This window comes from Buteo buteo, chromosome 8, assembly GCF_964188355.1.
Source record: "Buteo buteo chromosome 8, bButBut1.hap1.1, whole genome shotgun sequence".
Classification (NCBI taxonomy): domain Eukaryota; kingdom Metazoa; phylum Chordata; class Aves; order Accipitriformes; family Accipitridae; genus Buteo; species Buteo buteo.
In genome coordinates, this window is record NC_134178.1 from 492,225 (window position 1) to 511,649 (window position 19,425).

The 19,425-nt window shown below is 38.1% G+C and overlaps 1 protein-coding gene across 1 annotated transcript in view; it reads left to right on the top strand.

The window, feature by feature from the left end:
• The window catches only part of CDKL5 (cyclin dependent kinase like 5), a 139,051-nt gene that overhangs the window by 38,381 nt on the left and 81,245 nt on the right, over positions 1-19,425 (top strand). The window contains exons 3-4 of the mRNA XM_075033392.1: positions 14,531-14,759; positions 15,289-15,323. Coding sequence (XP_074889493.1) covers positions 14,696-14,759; positions 15,289-15,323 — 99 coding nt within the window. The 5' untranslated portion in view covers positions 14,531-14,695. The remainder of the gene's footprint in view (positions 1-14,530; positions 14,760-15,288; positions 15,324-19,425) is intronic.

The window sequence follows — 19,425 nt, forward strand, 5'->3', positions numbered from 1 at the left end:
TGAAAGAAAAGCATATTTAGATTGGACCATTGTTTGGACTAAAAGACCCGTGATAACAAGAGATGTTGGATTATTAACTTTTTCTTGTTAAATTCCTTGAAAAAGGCAAAGCTATTGCATACTCCCCCCAATGACAGCAGTAACAGTCTTCAAAAGTTAATCTATAAACTAGTTGATAATTTTTACTCCCTCTTTTTTTTTTTTCTCCCTTGAATTGGCATGTTGGACTGTTTTATCCTCCTCCATGTGAAGTTAACTGTTAGTTTTCTTCCAGATGAAGTAATTTAAAGGTACTGTAATGTGTCTTGTGAGCAGGGTAAGGGAGAAAAATAACACTAATCAGGCAACACTTGACTAAAACTTTGAAATTTCATTAAATATGAAAACTGTCATTATTCTTTATATTTCTTTTCTGTATACTGTCTTTCTGCAAAAAAAAAGTACATATCCATAAGGTGACAATAGCAAATTTTATGACCATTTTACATTACAGGCAGCTTATTAGATTTATTCTTTTAAAACAATAAGAAAGCAGGTAGTGAACATAGGCTATTTTTTACCATTATTCAGTATTAACAATGGAGAAGAGAAGGTGGCTTCTAAAGTTGGGTGCTTAATGCAAATTCATTCTCTTGCATAAGCTACAGAGCAATAGCACATAACACCGTCATTAAAACTGACTCATAGCATTCAACAGAAGGTGTGTTTCAAGCTTTAAAAGTGCTAAGAGAATTACTGCAGTCTAGTAAATACCTTGCAGTGGGAAAAAATACTTTAGCTGTTTTTTGTTGCAAAACGCTGTTGTGCAAATTGTCTTGAAAGTATTTTGCTTTTTAAAAAAAAAACTGAACATGCAAGCAGAGAAATTGAGTTATTCTAAACTACTAAGTATTTTGATCAGTTGAAAAATGGATGCAAATAGACCATGAAATGCATTTAACATCCATGTTTGAAATTCCAGCTCAGGATGGAGACTCTTACACTACTTGATTGTCTTTTAGTCTGTTCATTGGGGGTGGGAGAGATGTCTTGTATACATTACAAAAATCTCTTTCTAGCAGTAGGTATTCAGCTCTGTAAATTGGTGTTTTGGTGGATTGGGTTTGGTTGGGTTGGAGTTTTTTGAGATACAAGTAGATGGGAATAGGAAATGCGTATCTAGCACCACAAGAGGCATAAGTGTTAAAATTGTGTTTAAATTGGTTTAGTATGCAGTCTCAGCAGCAAAGAAAATAGTATAATCTGAAGCAGATTACAAGAATTATTTCTGATCTTTTGTCTGAGTAAATAGCATATCCCCCATTCTACCTGGATTACAAAGGAAAGTGGAGATTACTCTTCCAGTGTTAGAAAAGCACAAAGAGAATGTTAGTGGAAAGAAATAATATGGTGCAGTTAAAACTGTAATCTTACATATTGTCTCCCTACCTGTTGGGCAGTAGCTTCTCTGGTTGCTTGTGCTGGGTTAGGCACGGGATCAGTGTGCTGCTGCTTTGTGATTACTGCCTGTGGTGGATGATGAAATTTCTCTATATGCGCCCATTCAGATCCAGTTTCTTGATGACCAATATTTAGGCCTGTCATTATGTGTGTATGGTTTTGTACAACTTGCTTCCTGCAAGCAAGAGACAGCTGTTTCATCTTTCTGATTTGAAGTCTTTCACTTCAGAAGCTCCCTAGCAGCCCCCATCACTAGGTATAACTGAACTTCAGGAAGTTCTTTTTAGTCTTCTGAGACATGGCATGCCCTATACTGTTGCCAGCCCTTATTTTCTTAGGGTTTTTTACTTTCCTTTTACAGGGAATAAATAATAATGATTTGCTGGGAGTAGACTTTTCTGTTCAGATCTCCCAAATTACTTCTGTTTCCCTTAATGTTACAAGACTATTTGTGCAAGAAGTAAGTAGATACATTAGGAACAGGAAAGTCAGTTATGCAAATATTGACTTTTGGGTGCTGCAAGTCTGTATTTTCTTTGTAAGCTAATATAAATCTCAAATCTCATGATGAACTCATTGCTTATGCCTGAAGCATCTTCTCCTTAGATTTTTGTTTTCCTCTTTTCTTTCATTCCAAAACTTCCCTGTATGCCAGCCTTTCACTGTTGTCTTCCATGACGCCCTGGAGTAGCTTCCCTTTCCTTCCTCCCTCACCCAACCTTCTTCCCCTTTGCCAGGGGCATTGCTTTCCCTCTTTTTTCCCTTCTCCTCCCCCCACCCTCCCCACTGTATAATTAAACTTAGAAGACTCAGAGGTTAGAGAAACACATGAAGGATGAAAATCAGGATTATGAGCTTTTTTTATTACCTTTCCTTTGGTAGGCCTACCAACACTGTTTACTGTTTAGATGCATCTCTTTTCTCAAGACCTGTTTTTCAGGTCCTCTTTTGGGTCACTTACATATCCAGACATGCTTTTGCTGCCATGGGAATCTTCCATGCAAGAAGCCGTCAGCATACGAGAGAGAAGCTCTGTTGGCACTTGTGAAGCAGTCTGCTTAGGAGAAAGGCCATGCACCTGCCATTTCCTATTTACATTTAAATATTTTTCCATTGATACATAAACTTTTAATCTGGATGATTCTTCACTTTAGATTATAGTGACTAACTTGTAAATACTAGTCTTTCACCTCTTTTTTTTTTTTTTTTCCCCAAAGTAGCTCATGCCTTTCAGTAGAAAACTCTTCTATTTAGTTAAGAGACATTTTTGCCAGAATAATAATGTTGGCTAGGGCCATGACATTCTTTCACTGGGCTTTTATTTTAAATACTAAACTTCTTGACAAAAACACTAGTTAAGCGTGGCTTGTTGGATATGTATGTTATGCCAGTATTTTGACGGTGGTGGATGAAGGCATAGAACAAGTACAGGCTACATTTGTGTTAAAGTTTGTGTGAACATTCATACTTTTAATTATGAGGCTAGTTTTCACGTCATGTGAGATTTAAAAATTTTTTTTTTTTTTTGCTATTAAATGGACACCACTAGGCTGAAATAGCAAGAGAAGCTATTACTTGTTTTTATTTTTTAAAGTCATTATGGAGGCTGGCATTGAAACAGCGTTGTTTATTATTAAAAAAAAAAAAAAATTATTACCACATCCTGTTTCCAGGGATGAATCAAATTGCCCCCAATGTTTTTGAAGTTTTTTCCTGAGTCATCTGGCGAGACTTTCATTTACCTCAAGACTCACATTTTACCACAGCAATTCTGTTCATGCAAATAAGCAGTACCACAGCGTGGTTTCAAACATTACATCTTTGTATGTTATTTTATAACAACACCCAGAGGCCTTCAATATAGCAAAAAAGTTTCCTTATCAAAGAGCTTAACATCTAATTAAAGACAAGACCCAAGAATGCATCTAACAGTTGAAATAAACAGAAGAGGGAAAGTGAACATCATAAGCAATTAAAAGTCTTTGCAATTAGGATTCTGCAAGTAGGTTGACCCTGGCTGGACACTAGGTGCCCCCCAAAGCTGCTCTATCACTCCCCGACAAGGCTGGACAGGGGAGAGAATATATAATGAAAGGCTCATGGGTCAAGGTAAGGACAGGGAGAGATCACTCACCAATTACCATCAAGGGCAAAAGAGACTTGACTTGGGGAAATTAGCTTCATTTATTACCAATAAAATCAGAGTAGGGTAATGAGAAATAAACCCAAATCTTAAAACATCTTCCCCCCACCCCTCCCTTCTTCCCAGGCACAGCTTCACTCCCAGTTTTCTGTCTCCTCCCACCCAGCAGCTCAGGGGGATGGGGAAAGGGGGTTGCGGTCAGTTCGTCACACATCTTTGTTGCTTCTTCCTCCTTGCCCTTTTCCCCTGCTCCAGCATGGGTTCCCTCCCACAGGAGACAGGTCTCCATGAACTTCTCCAGCATGGATCCTTCCGACAGGCTGCAGTTCTTCACGAACTGTTCCAGTGTGGGTGCCTTCCATGAGCTGCAATCTTTCAGGCACAGACCGCTCCAGCATGGGTCCCCCGTGGGGTCACAAGTCCTGCCAGCAAACCTGCTCCAGCGTGGGCTCCTCTCTCCACGGGGCCACAGGTCCTGCCAGGAGCCTGCTCCAGCGCGGGCTTCCCATGGGGTCACAGCCTCCTTCAGGCACCCACCTGCTCTGGTGTGGGGTCCTCTCTCCCTGGGCTGCAGGTGGAGATCTGCTCCCCCGTGGACCTCCCTGGGCTGCAGGTGGACAGCCTGCCTCACCGTGGTCTTCCCCACGGGCTGCAGGGGAATCTCTGCTCCGGTGCCTGGAGTACCTCCTCCCTCTCCTTCACCCACCTTGGAGGAGGGTTGTTCCTCTCACGTATTCTCACTCCTGTCTTCCAGCTGCTGTTGCGCAGCAGTTTTTCCCCCCCCTTCTTAAATCTGTTCTGCCAGAGGCACTACCACCGTCGCTGACAGGCTCAGCCTTGGCCAGCGGTGGGTCCGTCTTGGAGCCGTCTGGCATTGGCTCTGTCAGACATGGGGGAAGTTTCTAGCAGCTTCTTACAGAAGCCACCCCTATAGCCCCCCACTTCTACCAAAACCTTGCCATGCAAACCCAATGCAGTTTCAAAATAGGGTTTTGGAGTCCTTTAAGTTTGTGAAATAAAACAATCAATCTCATCTGTCCTAATATACAATTAGAGATACAAAGTTTAGAAATGGCAAATAATTTTTGAATTCAGAGCGTAAGGGGAAAGGTATACGGGGGAAGTATTCTGTGAATTTCAGTAGTTTTCTCAAACAGTCTCTTTAAGGGAGTAAGTCTCTTCAGTGCTCCAAGCTTGGTTGCAGGGTTCACATTCAGCCTTGCTGTGATCCACCTCAATCCTTGGATAGTCCGTACAGTACGGCAGACTGTCAGCCCTTTATAATTATCTTCCTATTTTCTCAGTTTCCTTTCATCTTTATTGAAGGTAATTCTTCTACCATTTTCCTTGTAGCAGAACTGCCCCCTGCGTTGTAACATTAATACAAGTATGTGTCTTCACCCTGGAGTTCACTTGCAACTTTGCCATCTGAAGCACTGTGGTGGCTCACTTGGTTCTTTCTGAAAAAGAACTTCTGCTTTAGCTAATGCTGTCGTCATTTTTAAATCCACAACCACTAGATTTTATAATTTTTAAGCTGCCAAGCTCTTAACTATCCTGGTTGTAGTAGTTTTATTTCATGCTGTAGGAGATGAAAGTGGATCTTTTGATCGTTGAAGAGATTTTTGAGTACAAATGTTCAAAAGCAGATAAAAATCACAACAGCCTGTTTTCCCTACTGCCACCCAGTTTCACTATAATTTCAATAGAACTTAAATTTTTTGTTTAGGTAAAACAAATGGTACATAAATGATTCCGAGTAAGTGTTGCTCACAGCATGTTTTTTCTTGGATACTGTAGTGATGAACTCTTCATCAGTATCCATTCACTGATGCAGTTAGCAGTGGTGGAGATAAGCATACGATCTTGTGCAAAAGATAATATTCTGGTCTTTGTTGCTTTTGCTTGACTATTTTCAGGTTGATTTTTGCTGCTTTTAGATGAGATCACTAAATTAAATTTGTGGTTTTGTTTCTGTATTTTTTTTTTCTCCACTGGAAAGCTGTTTACACGTTTTGCAAATTGACCTGGTCACCTTAATACATCTTCCAAATATGTTTGCAGTAATTTACATAGCAGACTGAAGTTCCCCTATCTGAAGGTGTTCTCAGTGGCTCAGCATGAGGGCATCTATCATAACAGCACAAGTTGGTTGCTCTCTTGCTGTACTTTCTCTGCAGTGGATTTGCACTGAACACAAAGTTTATTTCAGGGTTTTCAGTTTAACGTTCAGAGTCCTAGCTAGAATTGCCCTTGGTACCCGATACGTTGCTTCTGCTGCTTCTGTGGCACTGCATTCCAGGAGACTCAAAGCTTTCACCCTGTGTTTCAAGGAAGCTTATGTTAATTGAGTGGGATTGTAGGGAATTTTTTTTTTCTTCTTTATCTGGAATGTGAATCTTTTTTATTGAACTTCAGTTTATTATAACAGTCATAAGGTCTTAATGCAGTCTCAGCCACTTTGGAGATTGGTATTCTTGACTTGGGTTTCACTTAATTGATTTATTCACCTGTGTAAGTTTAACAGGTTTTTTCAACTAGAAGGGGTGGCAAAACTCTCCTTTTATTTAAACATGGTTAATGTTCAGTTACTCTGATAATAGACATCATAAATAAAAAAAAAAGTCTAAGAAGTGTTAAAGTAAGCACATTCAAATATTTTCAGTATTAATTGTACTCGCTGTTATCTCTGAAATCTGTAAAATTGGAGCAAATGTAATAGACTTTCACACACTGAAATAACAGTATCTTCAAATTCAGGTGAAACTTCGTATGGAGAGATGTTTCTATAGGTTTCAATTTCTTTGGGCTTTTTGAAGCAACCTGCTTTGAGGTTGATGGAGTTAGAGTCTTTTTCTAATTAAAGAAAAAAAAAGCAAACCCAAACAAATGAAAAAACAAAAAAAATATCCCCAATGCTCCCACCAAAATCCCCCACTGTACACCATTTGGCCACCATGTGTTTTCATCACTTGTAATGACATTGTGAAAGAACCACCAATAATGAAAAGCCTTTGAGTTGTTTCTTTAAATATGTTTCCTGCACGTGTGCTTGTATGCAATTGTGAATTTATTCTTGAAATGACCCGTTTTCAGCTGTTAGGACAGTTAGTAATTGAGTGGCTTCTTTTTGTCCTTTATTGAAAACCTTTGATGGCATTCTTTGCAAGGTTAACTTTGTAAAAGCTGGACTGGTGTTATTTAAATACAATGCCTCTGACTATTTGTTGGAAAATGCACCAAGAAAAAAAGCTAAATAATTTTTATAGTGTAATTAGAATATAATTCTATTCATTTGCATGTATTGTATTTTCTTACTAATTTATTAAATTTTGGGGGCTTCCACCTCATATTTTTATGGTTGTTCCATATCTTTCCTATGTCCTTTTAAAGGAAAAAGTGATTTCTTGTTTGTTTTGTTTTGGTTTTTGTTTTTGTTTTTTTTCTTCAGACAGTGAACCAGTAATCTGTATTTAATGATATGCTTGAAGATTACAAGGAAGAGTAGTCATTGTGGTTATTTTGATCTGCATTAGAATGCCCACAGAATTTAGTTTCAGCATTCATGTGCTATTTCTAAATACTTTATATTCACCTTTACTTTTCTGTCTCTTATGAGGAAGCTTCATCCCAGCCAAAGCCAGTGCAGAGAGGAACATCTGACTTTAGAATGTGAATGGGAGTTATTTTTAGAACAATGAAGACAAAACTGGGTTGGTAGGAGGGAGAAAGTTTGTGAGATTAGAAGAATTCCGGTCTTTATTTGTCAGGAGACAGTCTTTTTAAGTCACCAGTATGCTTTGTGTGTGCAGGTATGAAAGATTAGGTGGCTGATCCAGTTAGAAATGCAACAGAGGACTTTTTTTCTAAGTGGCCAGGTCTTCTGCATCTGTTGTTCAGCCTGCTGACAGCATGGCAGTATAGGGTTGCTGGGGCACAGTTAGTGGTTGCTGCCATTGTGGAGAGGAACCTAGCAGTGTGCTTTTGACAGTAGGCCGCCAGAGAACAGAGGGACCAGAGAGCATGATGGAGGAACTCGAGAGGCCCTTTCTTTCCACAAATACCCTGCTGAGCTCAAACTTTAGAGCAGTCCTTCAATTGACTGGCTGCTCAGTGCTTCTAACATGTTCCCTTAAAGATAATATATTGTACTTTTCTTGGACAGGATCTCCCTCCCTCTGCTCAGGACTTTGAATGTGTGCTTTTTTTTTTGTGTGTGTGTGTATGGTAAAGGAAAAGACTTTTATGCTCAACACTTTTTTTTTTCTCCTTCTTTCTAAGCATGAATCTTCAAACACAAATGTGGGAATTGAGTCACAAAGTGAGTCCTAAACGTGTAACTCTTTGAAAATAGTAGCTTTTTTGGTAGTTATTAGAGATGAAAAAGCTGTGCCTGGAATATTATTTTATAGCCTGGGGATTTAAAGTCCATGGCAGATTGTCAAAGATAATATGGGACTAAATAGTAAGCAACATGACAAATGAATATAGGATGTTACTGGAGACTGGTGTTCTGAGAAGAGAGAAGGAAAGATTAAAATGAAAGAACCAACTTCTAAGGAGACTACTACAAATATTGTGTCAGATAAAGAAATATTAGCTTCTTCGACAGAAAGATATTCTGTTAAGAAATAAGATCTTCTTTTATCTGAAAAAAAAAAAAGAAACAATTTTTTTTCTTGCCTACCTCTGCCTAATGGTATCTCAGTAAGCAGAAGTGTGCTTTTACTTCAACTACAAATGTTGGGCACTTCTATTTGATAGAGTGAATGCGCAACTGTCAGGCTGCTTGTGCCAGATGAAACTGCAAAGGCTTTGGATTTGACAGGTTGTTGTTGAGAGTGTTACCCTCTGAACACTGGTTGTTTTTCTTTAGAGCTGCTATAGGTACAGTGAAGACTGCCCAGCATGCGTAAGGACCAGCATAAACTGCGTAAGAAGCTGTCATACCCACAATAGACGTATTTGTTAAGGTTCTTACTGGAGAGGAAGACTAAAATGGAAGCAAAATTGTCTTTCCTGTCCTTCTGTTATGACTCATGGAAGCTGCTTTTGTGTTCAACGCTTTGATAATCAGTCTGCTTATTTGTCACTATGGTCTTAGAAGCATCCTGCTAAGCACCCACTCTTTCTGAGTTGGCCACAGCTGTTAGAGAAGCTCATAAATCCTGTGTTTTAACTCTTGAGAAGTGAATTTAGTTCATATATCCAGGATGAGCTGAATATATTTTTGAATCTCTACTTGCGTACAAAAGGGAAGAGCACTCACAGAACAAGATAAACCAAACGAAATAATTATTGGTGCCCTGGTCTTCCAGCTCAGTTTTCCTTTAGGAATTTAACCAAACAGGTATCTTTAATAGTTGGGAGCTGATTCAGTCCTTTTCCTGGTTGCGTGCTTGCTGCAGGATGGGAACTTTGTTCAGGTTCTTCCCCCCACGCCCACTCCACACCCCTCGCCCTGCTGCCATGGAGGCATGCTGCCTTTTAGGTCAGTTATGCGACGATGGCTTCCCTTGATGTATAATTCATTCAGATGAGTTTGCAGGTTTCAGTATATCAACAGCTATTAAAAAAAAAAAAAGGCAAACCAGCTCCTCCAAAACCCAACAGCTGTGAAGTCAAGTTCCAATGATATTAGCAATGTCACAAAAAGCTTGCTGGAGCTAAATTTTAAAACCTGTGAGCTTATGCAAGCCACCTTGGTGTTTTGCTTTTACATAATTTGTTCAAGTTTGACAGTTTTCTAAATTTTGTATTTATTTTCACCAGCTGTTCTTTTCATTCCTCTTTTTTTTTATGAGCAGAGGAGGATAGATTGAAGCTTAGAGTATGAAAAATGGCTTGCTTAATTATAAGTTGTTGTTGCTTTTTATCTTCAGCTTTTTTTTTTTTCAGCTTCCACATTGTGGGTTTCTTTATATTATGAACCTTGATGGCTCTTGCTCCACAACCTTGTCCCATTAGAAGGTCTGCTGTCCCTCCATAAAGTGGAAAAACAAATAGTAACTTTTTTCCAAATGCAGGAGTGAGACTGGCAAAACTTCACTAGCAATATGTTTGTATTTTTTTTCATCTCCATTCTTAAAGTGAGAATATTACTACTAGCTTCTTCCTCACAGCTGTTCGAATACTGAATTTGTTCTTCCTAATCTGTAATTCCATGTAATGCTCCTGGTGCGTTCTGGATCAATAAACCCAGAAAAATTTCTCCAACTATTTTCTTAACCCTGTCACTTGTATATTTTGTCATAACACTGAATCAGGTGCTTGTAGCTCCAGAACTATACATACAAAGGGAAGGAGAAGGAAAGGTGCTGTAGTAGTGATAGATCATTACTAATAGAGGTGGATAATGCTTCCTTTCATGTGTGTACCTCGTACAACAGAAGATGTGCCAGGGTTTGGATTAATGCAGAACCATCAAAGACAGGTACTTATACCATATAAGTTCTTCACATCTGTTTACTGACCTGCTGTTTTGTTAGTGAACAGATGGAAATATAGCCAGCCTCTAGAAATTCTTAGTTGTATCTTCTTGGTGAGTAAAAATAATAAATAAATTTAAAAAAAAGATTAAGTTTACTTCTTGTTTTAGGAGAGCAAGAGGGGTGTATTACCTACTGGCAAGAAGCTTGTTTAAAAGCTAATGGATGACTTTTAAGTCAATTAGACGTTTGTAACTGACTTCAGCAGAGTGCAAATAGCATTCTTTCTGTCTTGATATATGAAATGAACTGTATACTTGGTATACAATATACTGATAGACAAATGTAACTGTATTTTTCTAGAACAGACTGTTATTTCTCCAAATTTTGTGAAGACAAATGTCTACCTCAAGTTTTTTATAATTCTGACTAAATGTCTCTACTAAAATCTAACTATGTAAAAGGTGCTTTCCCCAGCCCCACCCAGCTATTGATGATTATGAAATAATGAATCACATTTTTATTTTAGCATTGAGGCCTTGGAGTGAGTAGTTAAGTTGGATGCTTTTGGGTGATGCTCTAGAATTCTTAATGGTCATGAAGGGAAAAGGAGTTGGGGAAAAGCCAGGGTTTTTCCCCACTGTTTTAATTTCAATGTAAATTATCAGGTACCATAATGCTGTATTAGTCTGTATGTTCATTCCCAGAATATTTATACAGTTTTTGGCTTTTACATATAAGCCTTACATGCTATTGCAAAACAACTACAATCATATTAAATCTCTCACTGTTATAGTTCTGAATTGAGTAAAACTAATTTGTTGTTCATTTCATGATGTTTCATTTTGCTGAATTGGCTCTGTGGTTTTTAGAATGCCATTGTAACATTGAGACCATCTCAGAGATCTGTTGGTTTAATTCCTAAGTTGCTGATGTGCTGTGAATCTGGCTGGCTCAGAAAGGGATGTTAGGAGAATGAGTGCCATTACCTTACTGAGAACCTTTGAGAGGTAAAGAATAGCCTGATTTCCTCTTCTGCAAGGGTTATCATTCTAGCCAGCAGGCAACTTATTAAAAGAGACCTGTATGGTACTCAGTGCAAAGATCAAAATTATCGTTGCTATTAATAAGGTTTTCCTTGCTATTTCCAGTCTTCAGCTTGGAAGAATCTAGCCTTTCTTCACTGAGTTACAGAATAATGTAATTCTTGCTATGAATAAACTTCTTGAAGTTACTTTTTTGGTTAATACTTGTAGATTTTATTTTTTCTTTATTTTTATTATTACAGTTACTCACTCTGCAATTCACAAGACACAGTGTCATTCATGGAGTTTGAGTTGATGTTACCAGATTCCCTGCAAGAGTCAGTGATTTTAAAAACAGTCTTAACAAGGGCAGTGCCTTTTGAAAAGCAGAAAAATCTCAAAGTTCAGTAGGTGCTGCCACTAAGCAAGTATTTTTAGCAGTTTCTTTTCAGTCTTTCAGGAGCTTTTGAAGGCAGAGATCTCAAGTATCTACATCTTGTCTAGGGATTAGATGGGTCTAGCTAGTCTGAGTTCACTAATGTTGCAGGAGAGAACTGGTTTGAATTACTGCCCTGCTTGAGATGCGGCAAAAGAGCTAGGGCAAAAAGTGTTTGGGTATGAATCCATACTACTGCTGCATGCCACTTGTCTTCTTTAGCTCTCCTTTTCATTTCAAGATTAGGTTCTCTTAAAGTGCTCTCAGCAGAATTGTGCACAAAGATGGCTCTGGAGCTAGTGCAGAAGAGGTGGGTCACTGAAGTGCAGATTTATTTTGGGAGTCCCCCTCCCTGTATGTGCATCTATATTATCTTTGCTGTCAGTCGTGATGCACTTTGGGGAGAATTTGAGAAGCTGGTTTGTATGTTCCTTTGGGCCAGTCAAAGTGTATCACTGATGGTGAATGAGCATCGGAAAGTGAGTTGACAGGCTTTTACCTTTAGGGAATTACATCTAAATGCCGCTCTAGGTGCCATGCATCCAGGAACACCAGTGTAACAAGCGGATCAGCGTTTTGTGGCTCACTCTTTTAATGAAGTGAAAAGGGAAAACTGCATGGTTGGTGGGGAGAGGAAGATGTGTAGTACTGAATTTCAGAAAGGAAGGTTAGCTGCTTGCAAATCTAACCTTTATTCCCAATTAAAAAAATAGGATGTGTACAGAATGCACTTGCAGAACTCTTAAGAATAGAAAAATAAAAACAGTGGATCACAAGCTGCAGGCTTGTATAGCTTTAAGTAGTTTATGAGAAATTTAGAAATTATGAATGAGGGACAGAGGAAACTGCATCTAAATTTCTTGTTTAGTTTTTGATACATTATCTCATAAGCTTCTTCACTGTTTTGTCATAGATCCAAAAAGTATTGTGTACACTGTAAAGCAGGAAGACAGTGTATGGTAATAATGTTAGCAGATAAGTAATGAATGTTATAACCACAATCTAATTTCTAGAAACATTTGTCAATTAATAACGTTGGGAACTGAAGCAGCAGATTTGGTGATGTTACTGAATAGTGCTAACAGAAAACAGATTATATGTTTTCTGACTGTTCCTTTGTGTCTTGCTTACATTATGGCATTAATGGTTCTTTCAAGGTCTCTGTAGTGGTATTTCTGTCACTCAGCTGCAGCGTGGGGACAGCCAGCTGCGCCTGTGTGCCTGGCACCAGCCTGTTTCAGTAGAAAGCTGAAGCAGCTCAGTGCAGGCTCTGTTCTCACGTTGGTGGGTGCAACTGAGCAGATGCTCCTGCTTTTCCAGGAGCTCATTATTTTAGTTCGTTACTGTAACTAGAAAGCCGGCACAAACAGCACAAAGGCTTTTGTGAGAAGGAGATGCCAAATGAGATAGGAAAAGAGTATATGTAAGGGGAAGAAATGAGTACTTTATGCAATTTACAAGTGAAGAAAAAATTGATTAATTAAAACAGTAAATTAAAACAGTGAAATAATCCATTAAGGAGTGGGTAACTTTTTTAAAAACAAAAACAAACATAAAAACCCTTAACCATACTTTTAATTTGGAAGTCACTGCTTTACTTTCAAAGTTTGTTGCCTAAATACCGTGGTTGATTAACTCTAAAGTTGCTTCTAAAATAAGAAAACCCCCCAAATTGTCTCCCTGTGTCTTGCTGAGGCTAGTGTCATTGTGATTTCCCTCCACCCTTGAGTCCCTTTTTGTTACGTGTGACTTAGTCAACACAGGGCTTTTGGCCAGCACCCCTAGCTTATAGCGAAATAGCAATGAGACTTCCTGTTGGTGTGAGCTGAACCCGGTATCATTAGGTCACACTCACCCATTACACACAAGTAATTAAATGAATTCACTTCTATTCTGCCCTATATCTTGTTCCTCATGAGTAGTCCTGTTCTTGGAGCACTGAACTGTGGAATTTCCAATTCATGTTGAAGCTATTTTAGCTTTTTTCCCATTTTTGAATGTGGGATGTATGCCTTTAATATGTGGGGAAAAAATGTAGCCTGAGTTAGCAAAACCAAACTTCAGTGTGTCTAGTTTATCGGACTTCTAAGATTATAGGAGATGTGGTGACCCTAAAACAGACAGACACAAAAACCTTTGTTCTTTTCCTTGTGTATAGTTGCTTGATTTGACAAATTACTTCAGTGTTTGGAAAACATGGAAGAAAACCTTTGAAAACTTTTTTTTTGCTGTTCATTACATTTGCATTAAATAACTTGATAATGGAAATAATTTTCTAAATCTGATTGCTAGTCAGTCTAGCAAATAACTTTCCTTTTTTTTTTTTTTAAACAATCACAGAAAATAGTAGTAGAATGTAGGGGTCGGCGTTCGGAAGATCTCGCGTTGTCACGGAAAGTTAGAGGGTTAGTCGCAGCCTTGTGATGTACCTGTAACCCCACCTCCCCTTGTTAGTATAAAAGGAATTAACTGCGCAATAAAAGGCGGAAGTTGGCGCTCACACTGTGTGTGTTATCTGTCTCTTTCCCTGGTCCGGGCCGACCAGTGATCTAAGCGTGGCACCTTGATATGTAGCGAATGCTACAGTAGAAGAACATTTTCTATAGTTTATTGTTCTTTCTACCTTATCCTTTTTGTCATTACAGTGGACAAATAATAAATTGACTAAACACAATTTGTTTTTATAACTAACTGTCAACATACACAAAACTGGGAACATAAGTAATTATAGGTGTAGTTTTGCTCACTGAGGTAGTTCCCATCAACACTTTTGTTTGTTTCTGTCCTGTAGAAAATAGCTGTATGTAAGTTAGTTGTTATTTTAATAGACATCCTGAGGATGGGATTAAACGGTCAGCTGTTCTGTCAGATACATGTTCTCAATAGGTTCTGTCCATTATATATACTGCTAAGCTCTCTTGATCATAAAATTTAGAAGTAAATGAGTTGTCTTTTACAATTGTTAGAAAATATTGGTGTGATGTGTATATATACCACTGCACTCTCTTACTAAAATAAAACAAAGTACCAATTACATTATTTTCTCTTATTTCCCCAGGAAGCTATTGACTGCCTAGAAATTAAGAAAGGGTGTGAGAAGTCTGGTTGATCAAGGTGGATTTTTTTTCCAAGAGCCTTTTTACAATTTGCCTTTTGCAAAATCTTTGGACACTCCCCATTGTGCCATGTTTTGTGGCTCTCACCGTAAGAAGAATTTGTCTTGATGAAGATTCCTAACATTGGTAATGTGATGAATAAATTTGAGATCCTTGGGGTTGTAGGTGAAGGTGAGTAGTATCTCAATAAAAAATGAATTAGACTTTTATGTATATTTGACTTAGTCCTCTTGATGGTAGTAGGTTTTCATTTGCAAAATATTGCTTGTATGCAGATCTTAAGAAACATCAGTTTATTCTCTACAGCTCCTTCTAATTATGTTCTTGGAAGGAGAAGTTTGGAAGAGGAAAGAAAAGGAAGAGAAATGGGACAGTTTTGTGGGTTTGGGGTTTTTGAAGTTTACTATATTAATTTCTCTTTAGTGATACTGGGGAGATGCAAGTTATCAAACTCCTCTGCAAGTATATTTAAAAAAATAATTCCAGCATTTAAAAATCCATTTACTTTCAACCAATTTTTGTAAAACTGTTTCACTGCACAGAAATTTATTACAGTACCTGTATGTGCAAGTTCTGGATAATAATACTGGGAACAATATTATTTCTGTAGCCAGGAGGGGACCAAAGACTCTTTTATCTTGCTGCTTTTTTTTTTTTTTTTCTGCTTTGAGGTGTTTATCTCTTTTCTTCTTTGTTTCAGGAGCCTATGGCGTTGTACTTAAATGCAGACACAAGGTAAGTAAATTGCTTGAAGTCAGATAAATGGTGGTATTTGGGTGAAACAATGACTTTTGATGAGAACTGAGATGTTACTATGTATGAGATGTGGCAGCTGGGGTGGGCTTTTCCTTGCAGTCAGTTACTCAGTTTTTTAATTGCAATACTGTCAGAGGAAATGGCTACATCTAGTACCAAACCTCTGGTTTTTGGTGTTTAATATTTGTCTGAAACATATGAAGTATTACTAATGTTTCATTAGTCTCAACTAAGACAGTTTTTAAAAAAAAGTTGGTTTGGAATGCAGTTTACACTCAAGCAGTCTTGATTAGAATGTCAAATTAATTGCCAGATGCTGCTGCGTAAGCACTTAACTGTCTTGGGGCTGGGAGGGAGTGGGATCCATGTGGAATTTCTACAGCTATTGGATAAGCAAACTGCAGTAAGAAAGCACTGACTTCTATGCTTGTTGGTTTTAATTTGGAAGAGGAAGAAGTAAAAAAGGAAAGAAAAAACCCTGTTTCAGACAAAAATGAAGTCTGGCAACCTGTCTCCACTATTTTAACTGTATTGTGAATTGGATGTATCTGAACTTGCTGCTCATCAACAGGGAACTCTGACATGAACTACTTTGTGTCTTTGGAGCTGCAGTGTAGTCACAGAACAAAATAACTTATAGAATGATAGATTGATTCATTTGTAGTTACCCAAGAGTATGTAGAAGTTTTGTATGTAGTTCATACCCTTTTCTAGAAAAAGTTACTGCTGTGCAGGGGACCTGCGTTCCTGCGGTAGCTTTTAGCACGTACACAGAAGGACTTTTGCACAGGACGTATAGTTATCTTTGGTGTGGCTTACACTACTGACTTAAAAAGGGGGAAAAAAAATTAGAACTTGGAAAGATCCTATCTCAAGCTGAAGCCTTTGTCAGGCTTGGGGGAGACTATAGCACTCAATAGAATGGCTTTGGTTAATTGGATATTTTTGGATAGTTATGAATAATAATTCAGGGTGAGTAGTTTGAGAGCATCTCGGTAGTGACACTACAGTTTATACTAGGCAGCTCTCTTCTTTATGGAAGGTAGCCTCACCAAGACTCAAGAAGCTTCTCAGATTTCCTGCATTGCTGAGTGGAATTTAAGCTCTGCATGTCTTTAGTCGTGCCCTCATCTAAGAGAGGTCAGTAGTCTTAAGAGTATAGTGCAATGGCAGGGTAATCTGTTGTCTGAATTCCTGTAAGAATACTTTACAGTATACCAGATGACTAGAAAGGGAAGGCTTTCCTTTGGCAGAGGGAGATGCTTCTTCCTACAAGCCTGTATAAGGATGCTGAATTGCTTGTGAGGATCTAAATTTTTAGGTAGCCACACCATTTTTTTTCTGCAGTGAAACAACTGTATTGAAGTTCTAAAACAAAGTGGTATTTATTAAAGCTTCTAGCAAGTGGGTTTACTGAGACCTAGGGTTTCCAGTGTTTGGAGATCTGAAGAAAAGGCAAGGTATGTTGCTATTTTAAGCTTACTGATTTATGATTCTCTCTTAAAACAAGCTGCACCCAGCCTCTAAGAGCAGATGACTTTAGGGCTGATTTACTAAAAAAGAATAACTATCTAGAAGTTAAACTCTGACACGTGTCTTTTCCCATCCTTCCCCTGGCTGTTTGTCATCTTAACTTCTTCCTTTTGCGCCTTGGTAAAATACCTTGAGAGAGATTTGTCCCCAGCTCTTTTGCAAGGTACTGCACAGATTCAGGGAAGACACATCCTGCTTGTTGCCTAGATATACAAGGTTTGTTAAGAAAACATTTGATAATTGCCACAAGAGTTTAGTTCATGTTTAATTATAGGCATAATAATAAGTAGAATTATTTACTAGTTTCTACGTTTTTGATGGATTTAACTGTTTTCTTTTCTTGGCTTATTCCTTTTAAATATGGAGGAAGAGTGGCTATAAAGAGAGTTGGAGGAACAGTATGAATTGGAGCTTGAAGATGTGAAAAGATGCTGCGTGTTTGCTCCAGATTTTCATTTATCTGAAGACAAAAGATGCAAATGATAGACAGAAATTTTAAGGCTCTGATATTAACCATTGACTAGAATGAACGTGATAGAACTGAAGTTGTAGAGAAACGACCTTCTAATGGGAAGGAGAAGGGAGGAGGAAAAGGGGAGAAGATTCTAACTCCTGTGACATCAAAGATGTTATAAACCGAAGGGGGGTGGGTTTTATGTGACGCCTAAAACCAGTCACTAATTAGCTCAAAATGGGAATTTCTACCAAACCATGATAACAAAGATTAAGCATTAAGAAAAGTTACTTGTATACAAAGGAGGAAAAAAATAACATATTGCAGGATGGTATATGTAGTTGTTCTCCTTGATCAAGAACTGTTTTTTAATACAACTTTCCTACCTGTAAAATACCTTGAGAGAGACTTGTCCCCAGCTCTTTTGCAAGGTACTGCACAGATTCAGGGAAGACACAAAACGAAGATTTAATTCACTTTCATGAAGTCTTAACAGAATTACCTGGAAATGCAAGGATATGTGGTTTGTGGATTTGGTTTTTTATTTTTTTCACTCTTTGGCTGCTGATGGGCATCTTTTTTTAGTATGAATGAAGAAAGTAAGAAGTTCTTCCACATGATCTGTCTGCAGGTAGCACAGTTGAATTTTGCCTGCATTACATAGTAAGTCTATTTAGTACCACCTAAGAAGTCCAGAAACAGTACAAAAACTAGAGAATGTTGCGGTATTTTTAATGTATGTATGGTATGTACCAGGCCATCCTTGGTCATGTTCCCTCAGCATGTACTGCTTTTTTTTTTTCATGCAAAGCTAGCAATTATGTCTAAAAATTTGAATGTGGAAGTATTTATCTTCATCTTTATAAATAGTGGTAACATGCTAGCATCAAATTCTCAGCTACTGTAAGTCAATGTATCTCCATTGTATTGGTGAGAGGGTAAATTTTGTGTGAAACGAGGAACTGGCCCCTACTTGCAACAATTTTCCAACATACAGTCCACTAGTGCTTTAATAAATATGTAGCTTTTTGCCCCTGTGCATTTCACTGGCATGTGTATATGGATTTAAATTGGCATGAGGAACAAATACTTTGTCATTATTATATGTTTTTTCTTTGCTAAGGGAATATTATCGGAAAAGCTAAAGTAGCTCCTCTAGAATGACTGTGTTTACATTATTACACAGCATGTTTTTATCACAAATCCTTTATTGCTAATTGTGGTTTGTGCATAAGGATTGCTTGTTTATCTGGGTTTTTTTCTGATGTGACGCTAATACAAATAATGTTGAGATAAAGCGGATCTGATGTTCTGAAGAGCTTTTTCCTTTTTCTTTTAATGAGAGGACTTTTCATAAGGAAGTACACTGGAGTACATCATGTTTGAAAATACTGGAAATATATTTTATATTCACAGACTACTAAAATAGGCTGTCTTGGCTTATTTACTGGATCTTGGCTATGTTTTCTGAAAAGAAAAGCCACTTGAACAGTTCAGCAGTGTCAGAGGTCATGGCTGAGGAAAAGAGTCTGCTTATGTTTAAGACGTTGTCAAATCTTTGCCCTTTAAATAAAACCACTATTCCTTTTACTTTGTAATGCGGGCTTGCAGCTTCGTGCAGAGTTATCCTTTGCTAATAGGGACATAGGCACAAGTATTAAAAGGACTCTGACATCAGATACAAAGCTAATATCCTTGGACAACTGAGACAAGCGAAGACTGCGTCTAGGTAGACAAGATGATGACACTGGAACAGGGGGCTGCTCGTTAGGATGAGGCAGAGCTCACTGCAGGGCCAGGCTGGAGAGGAAGGAGGATTCCTACTAGCAGGCAGTCAAACCATAGCTGTTCTACTAATGCTTTGAAAGCAGTGATTGTTTAACTTCTGTTTTAGTTCCTATCTGCAGAGCATGCGTAGTGGTTTGCTTTATCTAACCAGGGTTTTACCAATGTTTGGTTGAATGTTTGTGAAGGATGCAGATAGAAGTCTGTAAAAAATAAGGTCATTTTTTTCTTCAGAGCAGGATTTCGTTATTATCCAGTAAATAAGGAACAGACTGCATCTTAAGAAATGAGTGTGAAACACCTAGATAC